Consider the following 17,505-nt stretch of genomic DNA (forward strand, 5'->3'; position numbering starts at 1 on the left):
GTCATGAAACAATGATGCATTTACTATCAGAAAAATGCACAAGCATATAACTATACAACTTTCAAATATACTGAAATAAAAGCATTTATGCTTATGAAATAGATTATGCTTATGAAATAAACTTAGTGTATACCTTGTTATCTTTCAACAATCTAGAGATTGAGCTCTGGTCCCCTGATGAGCTTGATGATGAAGTATTCAATGCTGGGTCAGTCTATAAGAAAACATAGTTATCAATGATTACAAAGTTCACACCAATTCCTCATGTCTTAAACCAAAGATAATAATTTAAGTTAGTATAAGTCTTCAAATTGTCCAGATCTATACATAAATTAGCAAATTTTAATGCAGATATGAAGAAATTTGTATAATTTCATCTTATGAGAATATTTTGTTTACAAGTAGGGATTTTTGGAATGTAAAAAATATAAAAATTCAACTTTATAACAGCGGAGATCACTCAATTATTATGTTTTATAAAAGAATGGACAATTAATTTATCTATTTGTTATATAACAAAGAAAACAAGTTCTGTGAACCAATATTTTTTTTTTATCTTGTGACAGTTTTTATCTTCTCACATTCTACACAATATATTTCAAAATTCCTTCATTTAAATTTTCTTCTACTCGCATAACAGTGATGTTTATGTATACAATCCTTACAAAATATGAGAATTGTGCACAACCTGTAGCTTGAAAACAAGCTGAGTGACCAATGTTTTTTTACATAATTTTGGAATGACAGGAACTGGTGAATACCTACCGTATTTCCTCCTTGTAGTTTTATCTTTGGAGTGATAATCTCTAATGGCCGTTTCATTTCCCTGATACCATAAGCTGTTCGCCTTTACAAAAGAAATTTAAAATCATTTAATGTCAAATAAACTTACCCTGTATGTCAAAATCTCTGCAGACTGAATTAATTCTCTATTTTAAGGTAAATCTTTTAATTACAAAAATGTGATATGTCTTGCACTATAGAAGCTGTATTCTTTTTCAATCTAAAAAATTCTGCTTCCCATATTTTCCTACCCTAGAATATGCTATTGATTTTCTCCAAAAATATTACTTATACTTTAATAGTTTGACTCAACCATCAACTAGGTACTGAATTATCTGTGATATATTAATTTTATAATTTTTTTTAAATTTTATAAATACTGGGCCTACGGTAGGCAATGCCTTGAAGCATTGTTCAGCACGCGCCAGGCGATGCCTTAAGGCATCATTTGGGATGATAGAGTTCAAAATGGATTAGGGTAGGAAATAAATATGTAGCACCATTGATAAGAAAATAATAAAATATATACCTATAAATGAAAACTGCTCCGGCAATTGCAAACATAAATAAAAAGGTTCCTCCAACTGCTATCGCTGTAATTTCTGAAGGTGCTAAATCTAAAAAAAAAAAGATTACAGTGATTAGGAATCATGAATAAATACAAATATATCTATACACCATAAGGTATATTATGTTAAGTTTCAGAGAAGGAAATTTTTTAAGAAAGAAATTCACAGACAAACAAAGACGGACACCAAGTAATAGCAAAAGCTAGTCATGGCCTTTGGAAAGATAGACTTAAAATGAGACTAATAAATGCAATTTCTGAAAATGCTGCATTTAAATAGTGCAACCAAAAAATGCAATATACAACCAATGTGAGCTTCAGATATTTTCTCTTGTGACTTTAAACTCTGTGATATGCAGCACTGTACAGAAAAGGTGACTCATATTCTCCCCAGGGCCTTTTAGCATCATGGTAATGTGCATGATGCTATATTGCTTGAATGTGATCCTATCTAAAATAATTTTCTGGTCATAGTTAGAAATTAATTATTGGAATGGCTTTATAACTGCTAATACTATGATAGGAGTACAGAATTTCATTTCTGAAAATATAACATTTAAGACTCATAAACAACAGGTCGTTTAATTTAAACACCTGCAAATACAATTTTCCATGACGAAAATATATATATATATATATATATATATATATATACACGTCTAAACATGTGACAACTTTATGACAGATATTCTCCATCGGAAAACACATGCATGGTTATGCAGGGCTGACCCATAAAATATATATAATTCATCTCAAATTTTGCCCAACAATTTTAGATCTTCAAATTTGAATGCAAATTTTTGTTCTTCTTCAGCGGGATTCAAACCCTTGTGTCTGTGACATCATGGCAACACGGCCTGCACCGTGTCCAGCGCCCTAGACCACTCGACCACCTAGGCTATATATAAATATAGCTTTCGCTGGTCAAGTAATGCCTTTTCTCGTAGGCTTTATCTAGGATTTTAACACATTACATGATGTATAGTGGAAAGTAGATGCTGTACCTTTCAGATAAGCTATATATATATAACAATATGAATAACATGACCAGACCACAAATATAAATGTCATCTTAATACTATATCCAAATTGAAACCAAAAACCTCTGAAAGCCAAATATAAAATTAAATCATAAATACCTGAAGATATAACAGCCATGGTTTTATACATCTGTTAATGATCCAAGAGTAATAGTGAAAAGTTAGAAGCCTTAAAATTCCAACTTTTTGCAGTTGAAAGCATGCAAACTTACTCCTGCATCTAAATGTCAGGTCAAATGAAATATGAAATGGTATGAACTAATAAATATGAATATATATGAATAAATATGAATATATATGAATAAATGAAATAATAATAGTATATGAAATAAACATGCTTATGATTGTGAAATACAAAAGAGATATGAATAAATAATCTGTGATACTCTTATATATTTTGTTATAGATGTGACGTCATAATTTCTAGAAACAAGATGGTATTTAAAATACCCTGTTTTCCAGGATGCCAACAAAAAGTGCTGGGAGAAAGCTTGGTGTATTGTGCAGACAAAATTTGACGAAAAATTCATCTTTATCTGTTTGACAAGTTTTTGAATGAAACTTTCCCAAAAAATAAGAGAGATAATTAGCTACTTCTGGATTACAGATAAGTCACTTCAGTATCATATGACAGCTTACTTTGCACTGATTCAGAAAATATATGGTTGTGTGACATGATTGCTTCTCCTCAGTAAAAGATACTTAGCCAGCTGTAAGCAGTTGAGCTATGGAAGTACTTCTTTAGCTCAGTCGGTAAGGGGGCAGACTTGTTGGACACAGAGGTCCTGATTCAAGTCCTGATTGAAGGAGACAATAATGAAAATCATACTCCCTGGTTACAGTTGTTTTTAATCAATCCTCAATCTCAGTTTATTACCTTTAACATCTTATCCTAATATATTAAACTAAGTATCATTAGAATCTCAGAATCAATTGTCAAACACATTTAGAGCTATTTTCCTAATTCTAGTTCTTTATATTATATTAAATGTTATTAGATGTTATGTATAATGCAGAGTATAATGTATACAAGCTAAAGCCCCGCCTATTTATTAATGGCAGATGTCAATCTTAATTACAATGCTCGAGCAAACATTTATACACTCAAAGCAAGCAAGCCAACCAAACCTTTAAACTACAAGCATTAGGAAATTAGCTCTAAATGAAGACTAACTAAGATGTTTAACCTGTATTGTATTGGCAAGAAACTATAACCCATGGACACACCGACAGAGAATACCTCTGCAATTTGTCAACTAGAATATTTACTATTATTTGTAGGCTGTATATACACCATATCACTGTAATCACTAATTCTTCCATCGCCTGTAATATGCTGAATTCTGACACCATAAGAAGTTCCAGCCTTTAGATTTGGTAAAACCAACTTAGATGGTTCAGTTGTTGAAATATCCCTTTCTTTATTAAAATCTATAACATATTAAAATATGTAAAACTAAGTAAATGGAGCTTTATTTTTCTATGTACCAGTAACAATATTTTATCTGTGTTGTATGTTGCTGTTGGATTTTATTTACCAAATTATTAATGCAATAAATTATGTAGTAAAACATCAACATAACGGTAAACAACTACTGTCTATAAACCCTAACCAATGTTATGGCTTTTTACTGCCTAAACGTTGGAATATTCATATCATTTTTTGTCAATAAGCAAATCTCTATAGGTTGTCTAAAAGCTGACAAATTTTGCAATTTCTTCAGCATGATTTATCTCAAGACTCTAAATATCACTTTGAATGGGCATTTCTCGATCATAAAATGAAAACCTATCAAAAACCAGAAAAATTAAAATGCAAAATAAATATCATTCATCACTTCTTAATCTTCAAAAAAAAATATTGGAAAGATTTTGCATCAGAGTTTTGCATGGCTCTTGCAACACAGGGTTGTAATACCTAATTTAACAAAACTCTGCTAACAAAGATATCTTTCTTTAGAATAAAAACATTCCTTTCAATGAGTATTTTGATTTCCCTGTGAGGCAGGAATCAACTAACTAGAGTAATTTAAACTTTTTAGAATTAGGTAGTCAAATTGATATAATGACCATATGCTTTTTTAAAAACAAATTGAAAACGTGTAAATATTGTAAAAAGTCATGTTATGAAATAAGATTTAAAGACAATGAATCTTTAATACAACCCAATAATAGCACAAAAACCTGAAAACTGACCATTTTCTAATCATTTAACATGACCTTCATCAAGGTCATTAACATGCCATTTGAAAAAAAATCAAATATAAGCAAATCATATTTGGATTAGACAAACTTCTTTAAAATATCACTATGTATAAGAATCTTTTGAGAAGCTGTTGCTATCTTTAAATATTGATAAGATGTTAAATTAATCCAGTTTGAATTTTTTTTTTAATTTATAATTAAATGTGTTAAGTTTAAAGCCTAAATGAACCAGAACTGTGAGTGGACTAACACATATTAGTATGCATTGAAGTAAGTAATTTTGATTATCTCCCCTTTAACATATTAAACTGGGAATATATTAAAGTCATATGAAATGAGTTTCTAGTAATTTTAATGTAATCAAAATTATAGAAACAATACATGCATATATACTAAAGTAAGTCCTGTATGCATGTTTTTTTATATTTATTACGAATCTATAATGTATTATCGACAAATAATATTTCATTCAGTGATTGTTGATTGCAAGCTTATTGACTTTCGAGTTTGTTGCCAAAGTTTATCAAATTGTGACATTGATAAACACTCAACACAGAGCATGTGAAGCACATGACAAATAATTGAATTGATAGAGCCATGAAATTATTTTTCATATATTTTCCATGCCTTCCCATTTGTTAATTAAACTTTTCCTTTACAGTTGTTAAATGATTTGTTGTACCAAACTTGTTCTTTAAGGATCTGTTATTACTTTTTACCTTCCAGTGCACGTTTGTTTACACTCTATCATCACGGTTTTCCCCTTGCACTTGTACTTGTAAATAAATATGTAAGGTCTGAAGTCTAAAGAATAATTTTGTGAACATCTAAAGAATAAAGAATAATGAACTTATGATATTCTAAATTATCTTTTTGTGATTTCAATACTATCAATGAATAAATAAGATGACATATCTTTTTAGAAAAGTTTTCAAGCAGTTGGTCCATCATAAAATTCGTTCACAAAATGAGGCCATCACAGTATGGAAAACCTACCTGAACAATCCTTGGTATCGCTTGCAGTACACCAAGTGACTCTGTAAAACTCAATGTATGGGGAATCCCCACACTTTGGATCTGACCAATCAACTGTTATTGCGTTTTCAGGATATGCAAGAACATCAACTTGAGTTGGGGGAGATGGAGCTGAAATGACAATCCAATTAGCTATTAATATTACATAAAGAGTTGGTTCACTAATTCATAAATTTGGACCTAAAAATCTGAATCTTTTTTATGGCAATAATGTTGTAAAAATTTGATGAAAACATATGTTAAATTATCCTAGTGTTTCAGTTAAAAAAGATTTTCACCATTGCGTCATTAGTGATATATTTGTGACGTCATAAATGTAGGTGAATTTCGTAACACATTTTTTTTTGCATAATTCTGCTAATGTTACGACAGTTTTCTGACAAATTAGGTGTGGCACCACCCTTTGCCCACAAATATTTTTGCTGAAATATTATTAATATACCATATTCTTTACTTTTCAACCACAATTTCGATAGGCAAGGGTTGGCGCCACATGTGTAATTATGAAAAAAAGGTCAAAAAGGTTGACAAATTTCAAGAAAATGAAGGAAAATGAAATTTATTCCTGTTTCAGGCTAATATATTTATTAATATGAAGCAGACATGTAAATCAAAACCATACTAAATATTATTGTTATACACATATGCACATTCAAGGTACTACAATCTGTCGATACCTATATTTTGGCATTGCACAAGGTCATGTTTTTCTCTAACTGTTAATGACATGTTTACACTAAATCCATTGTATGTTGGATGTGTACTGATTGATATTTTAGTCATACATGATTTTTTAATTAATTGTTATTGGCTTTGAACTAGCTGTCAGTAACTGAGAGTACTCTCAAATCTTTACTTAGTGTCTTTTTTGTTGTGGGATGTATAGATAGGCTGCCATGTCCAGTCTGAGTTTTCGTTAAATGTTTTCTGCTTTGTATCAATCTGATGAGTTAAGCCTGTTTTAACTGATTTCTATAGTTTGTTTTTATGTTGTACTGTTACACCACTTCCCAAGGTTAGGGGGAGGGTTTGGTGTCAGGAAACTAGTTTAATCTCCCTCATGCAAAGCTCTGATTCCCTGCCTGGCTTTGGCTATACTTTTTTGTCTTTTTTGGCTTATAGCTCTTCATCTTTTTAATAAGCTTTGGATTTTCAAATATTTTTGACCTCGAGCATCACTGAAGAGACATTGATTGTTGAAATGCGCATCTGGTGCAGAAAAATCGGTACCGTTTATGTTATTAACCCCACCATACTCTATATGTGCCTGTCCCAAGTCAGGAGTCTGTAGTTCAGTGGTTGTCGTTGGTTCGTCTGTCATATTCGTTTTTTATAAATTGATTTGTTATAAATTAGGCTTTGTTTTTCTCTTATTTTTCATGTTGGGGCCTTTTATAGCTGACTATACATTCTGGGTATTTCTCATTGTTGAAGGCTGTACAGTTGCCTATAATTGCTTATATCCACTTCATTTGAACTTTGGTTGATAGATGTCTCATTGACAATCATACCACATCTCCTTATTTTTTATAATTTTAGTATTATACTTACAAATATATCACATTTAGCAATAAATAGACATAATTTTTACTTATACAATTGAAATTTAAAATAACACCTTAACAGGGCTGTTTATTGTAGTTTCTGGTTCTACTTCTTTAAGGTTAATTTGATATTAAACATTTTGCCCATGTATCATATCAGATATCAATAACATACAGGTAATCAGATATCAATTAAATACAGGTAATCAGATATCAACTAAATACAGGTAATCAGATATCAATATCATACAGGTAATCAGATATCAATTAGATACAGGTAATTACAGGAAATCAGATATCAATTAATAACAGGTAATCAGATATCAATTAGATATCAATTAGATACAGGTAATCAGATATCAATTAAATACAGGTAATATATCAATTAAATACAGGTAATCAGATATCAATTAAATACAGGTAATCAGTTATTTCTTGTAACATGTCAATTCTATTTTAATTTTAAAAAGAACAATCTAAAATAAAATATCTAACAAATTTTAAAATACTCATAGGTAACATTCATTCACTGTAAATTCAGAAATTATTGTGAGATTTTTGTTATTGCGAATATTGCGACTGGGTGAGAATCGCAATAATAAGAACTTGCTTTATGACATTTGATGCATATATCTGTATGCAGAATTTCCTGAAATTGCAATAATAAATCTCACATTTTTGTACTTTCTTCAAAAATAGCAAAAATAAAAGCAGGCTATAACATCTGAATTTACAGTAATTGTTTTGGTGTCCCCTTTGTGGACCATTGTAAGATACCTGTTTCTTTTTTTTTAAAAAAGCAAACTAATTCCGGATGTTAAAACATTTTGTAACTGCTACATTAATTGGAAGTTACAAAAATACTTCCTGAAAAAAGAAAAAAAGAAAAAAAGAAAAAAATTCAGTTAGTTGCTGTCCTTTGTAACTACATCAGTGAGAAATGGAAGAGGCAATTCTGTGTCAATAACACCTTTAAATTTTCAAATGTCCTAAACATAACAACATGTATGATGTAGGGGAATACGATGAGGTCTACATTAATTTCATAGCTTGACATACCTATACTTTTTAAGTAATAACAATCTTCCCAGTTAAATCCTGAACTTCCTACATCCATGTCAGATGATACACCAAATCTGTATTTCTTATCAAACTGTATGTGTTCAATTGTGAGTGAGGTAGAATTACCTGGTACCCTTATCCATTCAATATCAGTCTGAAATATATGACAGAAGTAAATTAACATTTAATGTAGAATTTTTTGTTTGTTTCAAACATGGTTAAGAAAAAAAAAAAACAGTGTAAAAAAATATATCCTTATTGAAGTTTATAAAGTGTAATCAGGAGAAAATTGTTTTTCAGAATCATCAAGTTCAAAGCAGAGCTTACAAAAATTCTTTTTTTTTTTAAATTTTTGCACCCTTCAAGTTAAAAAGGTGAATGCAATAAAAAAGGTAAATATACTGTGGATTCTTTTTTTTTTTTTGGTTCCAATTTTTGTGGATTAAAGAAAACTTGCATTTTTGTGGATATCTAATTTTGTAGTTATGCTAAAGTCTGCATACATTTATAAAGAAAATTTATAATTCTTTGAACACCCTATATTGACCTAAAAAGTTTAGTTACAGCATTACACTTAATCTGTCTATTTAAATCATGCTATCCACATGGACATCTGTATAAAAGAATCTGCCAATGCTGTAAGGTTCAATTACATACAATAAACCATGTAATAGAATTTTCAATAACAAAAATGCAAATATAAAATAGACATCATGTCTGGATTTTTTTGACAGTCAAAATAAAACTGTTTCGCAGGTCAGACAATAAAAGAAATCTTGCATGAAAATTTGTTAATGCAGGTATGGTGTATAGTGTTATTAAATGGGCGTTTCCATATCAATCCTGTATTATGTTCAAGTACAGTTGTATTGGGTCGAAGATAGTTGTATTAGCTTGAGGCAGGTCAGAGGGCCAATACAGCTGTACAAAACCCAACATGCCCAATATGACTGTACCAAGACATAATACAAGATTAATATGAAAACACCCATTTTATGACCTTTATTAACCAATGACTTAAAATAACCACCAAAAGCTGACTGAGGGTAAACACAACTGTAGGATGACTCGTACAGGATCAATATGAACTATTTGGGTTAATTAACATTTTAATGCAAGGAATGTCGAATAACCCTAAAAAATAAATTACCCTTTTGTTCACCTGTAAAAACCCTTTGAGCCTCCCCATTTTTACATGAGTTATCTCCCATCAAAATAATGTCACTGATGTATGTAAACAAAATTTTAAGTCACAAAAAATAATCCTCTGAAGTAAGTGTTTTGACAGATTATTTGTTTATACTACAGTGAGACATGTACAGGAGCTTCTTTAACATGTATTTTCAATGGTTCGAAGGGCCCTTTGGTATAATTAACATATGTGGCCCATTTGAAGCAGTGCATATCCAACCCTACAAATTTCTCTCACTTCGGACTGCACCCTCAGAGAAATAATCTTTTATGGTTGACAATTCTGGGTATTACAAGCTCTCAGACACATGGAATCGTATTAAATGGACAATTTAAAATGTATTTTAAGTCATTGGTTAATAAATTGTAGTAAAAACTTCACAAGCAAAGCAATAAATGTAAAAACTTACTGTACATTCTGTATCAAACTGACAGTAGTATACAGTGTGGAATTTAATTCTCTCATCCTCTGTTGGAGTCCAACTTACGCTTACAGTTGTATCCGTAGAAGTATTCTGGGCCTCCACTATAGTCCTACTTGGAGGTAAAAGGCCTGAAATAAAAAAAAAATTATTCAAAATAACAAATATCTATGTACACTAGTAACTACTATTATCTTTTTTTTTTACTAATCCATTTCATCAATGTGAAGACAACTCATTGGTCTGTCATGACCAAGATATACCTGTATATTGCAGTGCCATTCTATTGAATTTTATGACCTTCTTTATCTAATGAACTTGTGTGAATCTTAAAAAGGATTTTAGTACCCCTATAATGATACAAGAGGGGCATTATGTTTTCCATGTGTCTGTCAGTCCGTCAGTATGTCCAGTATCAGGTTAAAGTTTGGGTGGAAGGTAGGTTAAACAGGTTAGTTTATGGTAGGTTTTATACAAGAGGGGCATTATGTTTTCCATGTGTCTGTCAGTCCGTCAGTATGTCCAGTATCAGTTTAAAGTTTGGGTGGAAGGTAGGTTAAACAGGTTAGTTTATGGTAGGTTTTATACAAGAGGGGCATTATGTTTTCCATGTGTCTGTCAGTCCGTCAGTATGTCCAGTATCAGGTTAAAGTTTGGGTGGAAGGTAGGTTAAACAGGTTAGTTTATGGTAGGTTTTATACAAGAGGGGCATTATGTTTTCCATGTGTCTGTCAGTCCGTCAGTATGTCCAGTATCAGTTTAAAGTTTGGGTGGAAGGTAGGTTAAACAGGTTAGTTTATGGTAGGTTTTATACAAGAGGGGCATTATGTTTTCCATGTGTCTGTCAGTCCGTCAGTATGTCCAGTATCAGTTTAAAGTTTGGGTGGAAGGTAGGTTAAACAGGTTAGTTTATGGTAGGTTTTATACAAGAGGGGCATTATGTTTTCCATGTGTCTGTCAGTCCGTCAGTATGTCCAGTATCAGGTTAAAGTTTGGGTGGAAGGTAGGTTAAACAGGTTAGTTTATGGTAAGTTTTATACAAGAGGGGCATTATGTTTTCCATGTGTCTGTCAGTCCGTCAGTATGTCCAGTATCAGTTTAAAGTTTGGGTGGAAGGTAGGTTAAACAGGTTAGTTTATGGTAGGTTTTATACAAGAGGGGCATTATGTTTTCCATGTGTCTGTCAGTCCGTCAGTATGTCCAGTATCAGGTTAAAGTTTGGGTGGAAGGTAGGTTAAACAGGTTAGTTTATGGTAGGTTTTATACAAGAGGGGCATTATGTTTTCCATGTGTCTGTCAGTCCGTCAGTATGTCCAGTATCAGTTTAAAGCTTGGGTGGAAGGTAGGTTAAACAGGTTAGTTTATGGTAGGTTTTATACAAGAGGGGCATTATGTTTTCCATGTGTCTGTCAGTCCGTCAGTATGTCCAGTATCAGTTTAAAGTTTGGGTGGAAGGTAGGTTAAACAGGTTAGTTTATGGTAGGTTTTATACAAGAGGGGCATTATGTTTTCCATGTGTCTGTCAGTCCGTCAGTATGTCCAGTATCAGTTTAAAGTTTGGGTGGAAGGTAGGTTAAACAGGTTAGTTTATGGTAGGTTTTATACAAGAGGGGCATTATGTTTTCCATGTGTCTGTCAGTCCGTCAGTATGTCCAGTATCAGTTTAAAGTTTGGGTGGAAGGTAGGTTAAACAGGTTAGTTTATGGTAGGTTTTATACAAGAGGGGCATTATGTTTTCCATGTGTCTGTCAGTCCGTCAGTATGTCCAGTATCAGTTTAAAGTTTGGGTGGAAGGTAGGTTAAACAGGTTAGTTTATGGTAGGTTTTATACAAGAGGGGCATTATGTTTTCCATGTGTCTGTCAGTCCGTCAGTATGTCCAGTATCAGGTTAAAGTTTGGGTGGAAGGTAGGTTAAACAGGTTAGTTTATGGTAGGTTTTATACAAGAGGGGCATTATGTTTTCCATGTGTCTGTCAGTCCGTCAGTATGTCCAGTATCAGTTTAAAGTTTGGGTGGAAGGTAGGTTAAACAGGTTAGTTTATGGTAGGTTTTATACAAGAGGGGCATTATGTTTTCCATGTGTCTGTCAGTCCGTCAGTATGTCCAGTATCAGTTTAAAGTTTGGGTGGAAGGTAGGTTAAACAGGTTAGTTTATGGTAGGTTTTATACAAGAGGGGCATTATGTTTTCCATGTGTCTGTCAGTCCGTCAGTATGTCCAGTATCAGGTTAAAGTTTGGGTGGAAGGTAGGTTAAACAGGTTAGTTTATGGTAAGTTTTATACAAGAGGGGCATTATGTTTTCCATGTGTCTGTCAGTCCGTCAGTATGTCCAGTATCAGTTTAAAGTTTGGGTGGAAGGTAGGTTAAACAGGTTAGTTTATGGTAGGTTTTATACAAGAGGGGCATTATGTTTTCCATGTGTCTGTCAGTCCGTCAGTATGTCCAGTATCAGGTTAAAGTTTGGGTGGAAGGTAGGTTAAACAGGTTAGTTTATGGTAGGTTTTATACAAGAGGGGCATTATGTTTTCCATGTGTCTGTTAGTCCGTCAGTATGTCCAGTATCAGTTTAAAGTTTGGGTGGAAGGTAGGTTAAACAGGTTAGTTTATGGTAGGTTTTATACAAGAGGGGCATTATGTTTTCCATGTGTCTGTCAGTCCGTCAGTATGTCCAGTATCAGTTTAAAGTTTGGGTGGAAGGTAGGTTAAACAGGTTAGTTTATGGTAGGTTTTATACAAGAGGGGCATTATGTTTTCCATGTGTCTGTCAGTCCGTCAGTATGTCCAGTATCAGTTTAAAGTTTGGGTGGAAGGTAGGTTAAACAGGTTAGTTTATGGTAGGTTTTATACAAGAGGGGCATTATGTTTTCCATGTGTCTGTCAGTCCGTCAGTATGTCCAGTATCAGTTTAAAGTTTGGGTGGAAGGTAGGTTAAACAGGTTAGTTTATGGTAGGTTTTATACAAGAGGGGCATTATGTTTTCCATGTGTCTGTCAGTCCGTCAGTATGTCCAGTATCAGTTTAAAGTTTGGGTGGAAGGTAGGTTAAACAGGTTAGTTTATGGTAGGTTTTATACAAGAGGGGCATTATGTTTTCCATGTGTCTGTCAGTCCATCAGTATGTCCAGTATCAGGTTAAAGTTTGGGTGGAAGGTAGGTTAAACAGGTTAGTTTATGGTAGGTTTTGGTCACATCTGAAACTTAGTACACCTGTACATTATAAAAATGAACTGTTTATTATATATGTCAAGTTCAGGTTTTTACCCAGATTTTACCGTTCACTGAAAATGGAAATGTGATAGTGTGAGAATGGCAGGTTGTTCCTATAGACACACTATGTAATAATCTGGTTTATTGAGTTTTTACCCTTTTTACTTGATTTACATAACTGAATTCAGTCAGAAACAGTGTGAAAATGAATTCTTCCATGAGCAGAAAGCTATTAAACAAAAGGAGCTAAAACTTAAAATGGAAATAATTTCTGAATATCACCAGATAATATTTTTATATACTAGGGATGGATTATTTCCCCTGTCTGACCAGGATCAGGAAGGCTGAAATTTGGAGACTACACAACAGTCACTGATGAATGATATAATTTAAAATCTATATAAAAATTTAAAAAAAAACAGTGTTCAAAAGTCCCCACTGATGCACACATTTTGTCTGTCCATAGGCAATAGCTTTAATATATTTTGTTTTAAGTTCTGTTAAAGTTGTTAATAAAAATCCTTAAAAAAACAGGCATGAAATTGCTTACAATGCAATTTTTCCATATAATTTCTCTTATTAAAAAATTCGTAAGGGTTCCGCAGAACCCAGTGTCTCGCCTACTTTTTCTGTTAATCGCAGGCTCAACAAAAATGAGGAAGTAAATCAATAAAAATATTCCTCTTGATACTATCTTTTGATTGTAAGAAGCTTCTGTCCAAGTTTGGTAAAAATCCAGGATAGTTTATGAATCTAATAAATGTTTAAAAACTTTAACTGTAGACTGAATGTAATGTTAACTGGCAAAAAACAAAATTTCCTTCTAGATGCTAGCATTTGATCATAAACAAGCTTCTGTCCAAGTTTGGTACAAATCCAAAATAGTATAAGAAAGTTATTAAAATTTTAAAAACTTTAACCACAGGGTGAATATGTTGTTTCCTGGCAGAAAATCTAAGTCCATTTAAAGTAAAATACGGAAAAAATGGATTTATTTTTTTACAAAATTTCCTTCTAGATACTAGCTTTTGATCATTAACAAGCTTCTGTCCAAGTTTGGTACAAATCCAAAATAGTATATGAAAGTTATTAAAATTTTAAAAACTTTAACCACAGAGTGAATGGGTTGTTTCCCAGCAGAAAATCTAAGTCCATTTAAAAGTAAAATAAGGAAAAAATGGATTTATTTTTTTACAAAATTTACTTCTAGATACTATATTATGATCATAAACAAGCTTCTGTCCAAGTTTGGTACAAACCCAGGATAGTTTAAGAAAGTTATTAAAATTTTAAAAACTTTAACCACAGAGTGAATGTAATATTTCCCGGCAGAAAAACTAAGTCCATTTATAAGTAAAATACGGAAAAAATGGAATTTTATTTTTACAAAATTTACTTCTGGATACTATCTTATGATCATAAACAAGCTTCTGTCCAAGTTTGGTAGAAATCCAGGATAGTTTAAGAAAGTTATTAAAATTTCAAAAACTTTAACCACAGAGTGAATATTTGTGGACGCCGCCGCCGACGATGCCGACGGAATGTAGGATCGCTATGTCTCGCTTTTTCGACTAAAGTCGAAGGCTCGACAAAAAGGTAGATCATAAAGATCATAAAACTTGTCCGAGACCTGGCTGATATGCAAACCTTTGTGATTAATTTCATAAATCTGACAAGAAATGTAGGTGTGAGAGTGCTGAAGGTAGATGGGGTGTCTAAATTATAATCCATAGAATTTTTTAATAATTTGCCAAAATGTAGTTTATATTTTATTGTTTTTAAAAAAAAAATAATAAAAAGAATGGGTCACGGGGCTTATTTTCACGCTACAGATTGTGCAAAATTGACAGATTTTGTATAGATTATGCATGGAAAACCCAATTTTCTGTCATAAAACGAAAACTACACCATAGAATTTTGAGATAAAATATGAGGAGATAGCTCAAATATTATGCTTTCAGATAAGAAAAAGAAAAAATAGGGTCACAGGACCCGTTTTCTTGCTACATAATAAAATAGGTAAATTCCTAACACATTCTATTGTAAAAATAACTTTATCTGAATTATCTGCCCTTACATTTGAGTTGCCTCCCCTTATGTGGCAAAGTTAGAAAAAATTGAATCAAACAAAAGTGTTCTGTTTTTTGTAAAATACAACCATAAATATGATAAAACATGTCATTTTCTATATTGAAATGAAAATTCTTACACATGAATTACCTACTACTCTAAAAGTTTGCACATTTTCTTAAAGATCTAAACCGATTGTTTTCTGGTATTTCAAAATCCAAGATGGAGGAAGACACCCTATCTACCTTAAAATACAATTTTCCTTTTTAATTTACATATCCAAGGGACATAACTCCTGAAAAAAGGGGAAAATAAGGAGATGTGGTCAGATTGCCATTAAGACAGCTTATATCAAAGACCAAAGGACATAGATGTGGACATTTACAGGTCAAAGTACAGCCTTCAAACAGGTTTTGTCAATGTCATGGGATGATGGCCCAAATAATGATCTTTGTTAATTTAGTAGTATAGATAGTTAGTGAAAGTAAAAGAGGTTCACAAATTTTCAGATTCAGTCCTGACATCTGTTGCATAAATGGTGCAACTATTTAATTTTTCAGTAGAAACAATTCTACTTACTATTAGCTTCAGGTATAGTTATCTCTGATGCTTCAACTGAGTACCCTACTTCATTCCATGAGAACACTGATATATTCACTCCTTTTCTACAAGGTAGAGACAAGGATGTATATGTTCGTCTGTGGACAGGGTAATTAGGCGATATCCCATCACCTGAAAATACCTTGACATTGTATCCTGACATCTGACCATTCTGGTATGTTTCTGGCAAATCCTGAAACAAGCACATTAGAGAATTATTTAACAACAAATAAAACAAGTGAAACTGCGAGCTACTGCTCACTGATGATACCCCCGCCCAAATACTTGACGGTAAACAGGAAGTTGTTGAGTGATGAATCTGAAAACGCATCACACGGTATAGCTGACTTATATAAACCCTGAAACCAAATTTCAGAAATCCTTTTGATGTAGTTCCTGAGAAAGATGCGACGAAAAATATTCATGGGATGGACGGACAGACGGACAGACAGAGGTAAAACAGTATACCCCCACTTTTTTAAAGTGGGGGTATAATAATAAAATGTAGAATATAATTCATAAGAGAAATATTATCAACATGGAAACTAAATGCATATAAATACAATATTTTGAGGGACAATTATAAAATTACAATGATAACATTAGCATATGTAAACTACATGCATATAAGTACAATATATTGTTTAACAATCATAAATATTCACAATAATCATTTCTAAACTTGAAATATAAGATACAACACAAAAAAAGGGCCCTTTATAGCTTGCTGTTCGGTGTGAGCCAAGGCTCCGTGTCGAAGACCGTACTTTGACCTATATTGGTTTACTTTTATAAATTTTGACTTGGATGGAGAGTTGTCTTATTGGCACTCATACCACTTCTTCTTAAAACTACACCTCGTAAATATTTTAAACCATAGAATTAATGCCTTGTTCGAGCAGTTTTTTCACCAACAAAATTCTGATATGACATTTGTGAGACATTATTTTCAAGTCAGTCTAGTTGGCAGTGTTCTGGGCCTATTTAAAACACCATTAGCTGCCAAATTCATGTCAACCTAATCGACTCAAACTCACATTTTAAATTGTATATATATCTCAATAACAAATGTTCCACAGTAATAATAAACTTCTATTCAATATTCCATTCTTTATACAGAGCAAAAATGTTGTTTTATGGTTAAGACGAGAAAGGTAAACATATTAGCTACAGACAATATAAACAAGTGAAACTGCGAACTACTGCTCACTGATGATACCCCCGCCCAAATATTTCGGTAAACAGGAAGTTGTTGAGTGATGAATCTGAAAACACATCACATGGTATAGCCGACTTACATAAACCCTGAAACCAAATTTCAGAAATCATTGTATTGTAGTTCCCGAGAAAAATGTGCCGAAAATTTTCAAATTGGCTATCATGTGTAAAATGATACAAGTGTTCGGTAAACAGGAAGTTGTTGAGTGATGAATCTGAAAACGAATCACACGGTATAGCGGACTTATATAAACCCTGAAACCAAATTTCAGAAATCCTTGTATTGTAGTTGCTGAGAAAAATGTGACGAAAAATTTTCATGGGACGGATGGACGCACTGACGGACTGACAGACTGATGGATGGATGGATGGATGGATGGACGGACGGACAGATGGATGGACTGACAGACAGAGGTAAAACAGTATACACCCACTTTTTTAAAGCGGGGGTATAATTAGAAATAATACAGACTTTTTTAATACTCTAACCATCTGTACCCCATAAAACTTGGACTTGTTATTGATGGTTATTAGATATAAAACATGTTATTTCATGGTTA

At 32.5% G+C, this 17,505-nt stretch overlaps 1 protein-coding gene across 4 annotated transcripts in view; it reads right to left on the reverse strand.

Moving 5' to 3' along the window:
* LOC127698655 (uncharacterized) overlaps window positions 1-17,505 on the reverse strand; it is a 78,628-nt gene that overhangs the window by 16,348 nt on the left and 44,775 nt on the right. For all 4 annotated transcript variants that reach the window (XM_052202244.1, XM_052202254.1, XM_052202262.1 and 1 more), the window contains 8 exons: window positions 15,707-15,920; window positions 9,839-9,981; window positions 8,235-8,391; window positions 5,593-5,742; window positions 3,661-3,822; window positions 1,313-1,400; window positions 766-847; window positions 134-214 (listed from right to left, as the gene is read on the reverse strand). In XM_052202244.1, coding sequence (XP_052058204.1) covers window positions 134-214; window positions 766-847; window positions 1,313-1,400; window positions 3,661-3,822; window positions 5,593-5,742; window positions 8,235-8,391; window positions 9,839-9,981; window positions 15,707-15,920 — 1,077 coding nt within the window. The remainder of the gene's footprint in view (window positions 1-133; window positions 215-765; window positions 848-1,312; window positions 1,401-3,660; window positions 3,823-5,592; window positions 5,743-8,234; window positions 8,392-9,838; window positions 9,982-15,706; window positions 15,921-17,505) is intronic.

Source organism: Mytilus californianus, unplaced genomic scaffold, assembly GCF_021869535.1.
Source record: "Mytilus californianus isolate M0D057914Y unplaced genomic scaffold, xbMytCali1.0.p SCAF_1, whole genome shotgun sequence".
Taxonomy (NCBI): Eukaryota; Metazoa; Mollusca; class Bivalvia; order Mytilida; family Mytilidae; genus Mytilus; species Mytilus californianus.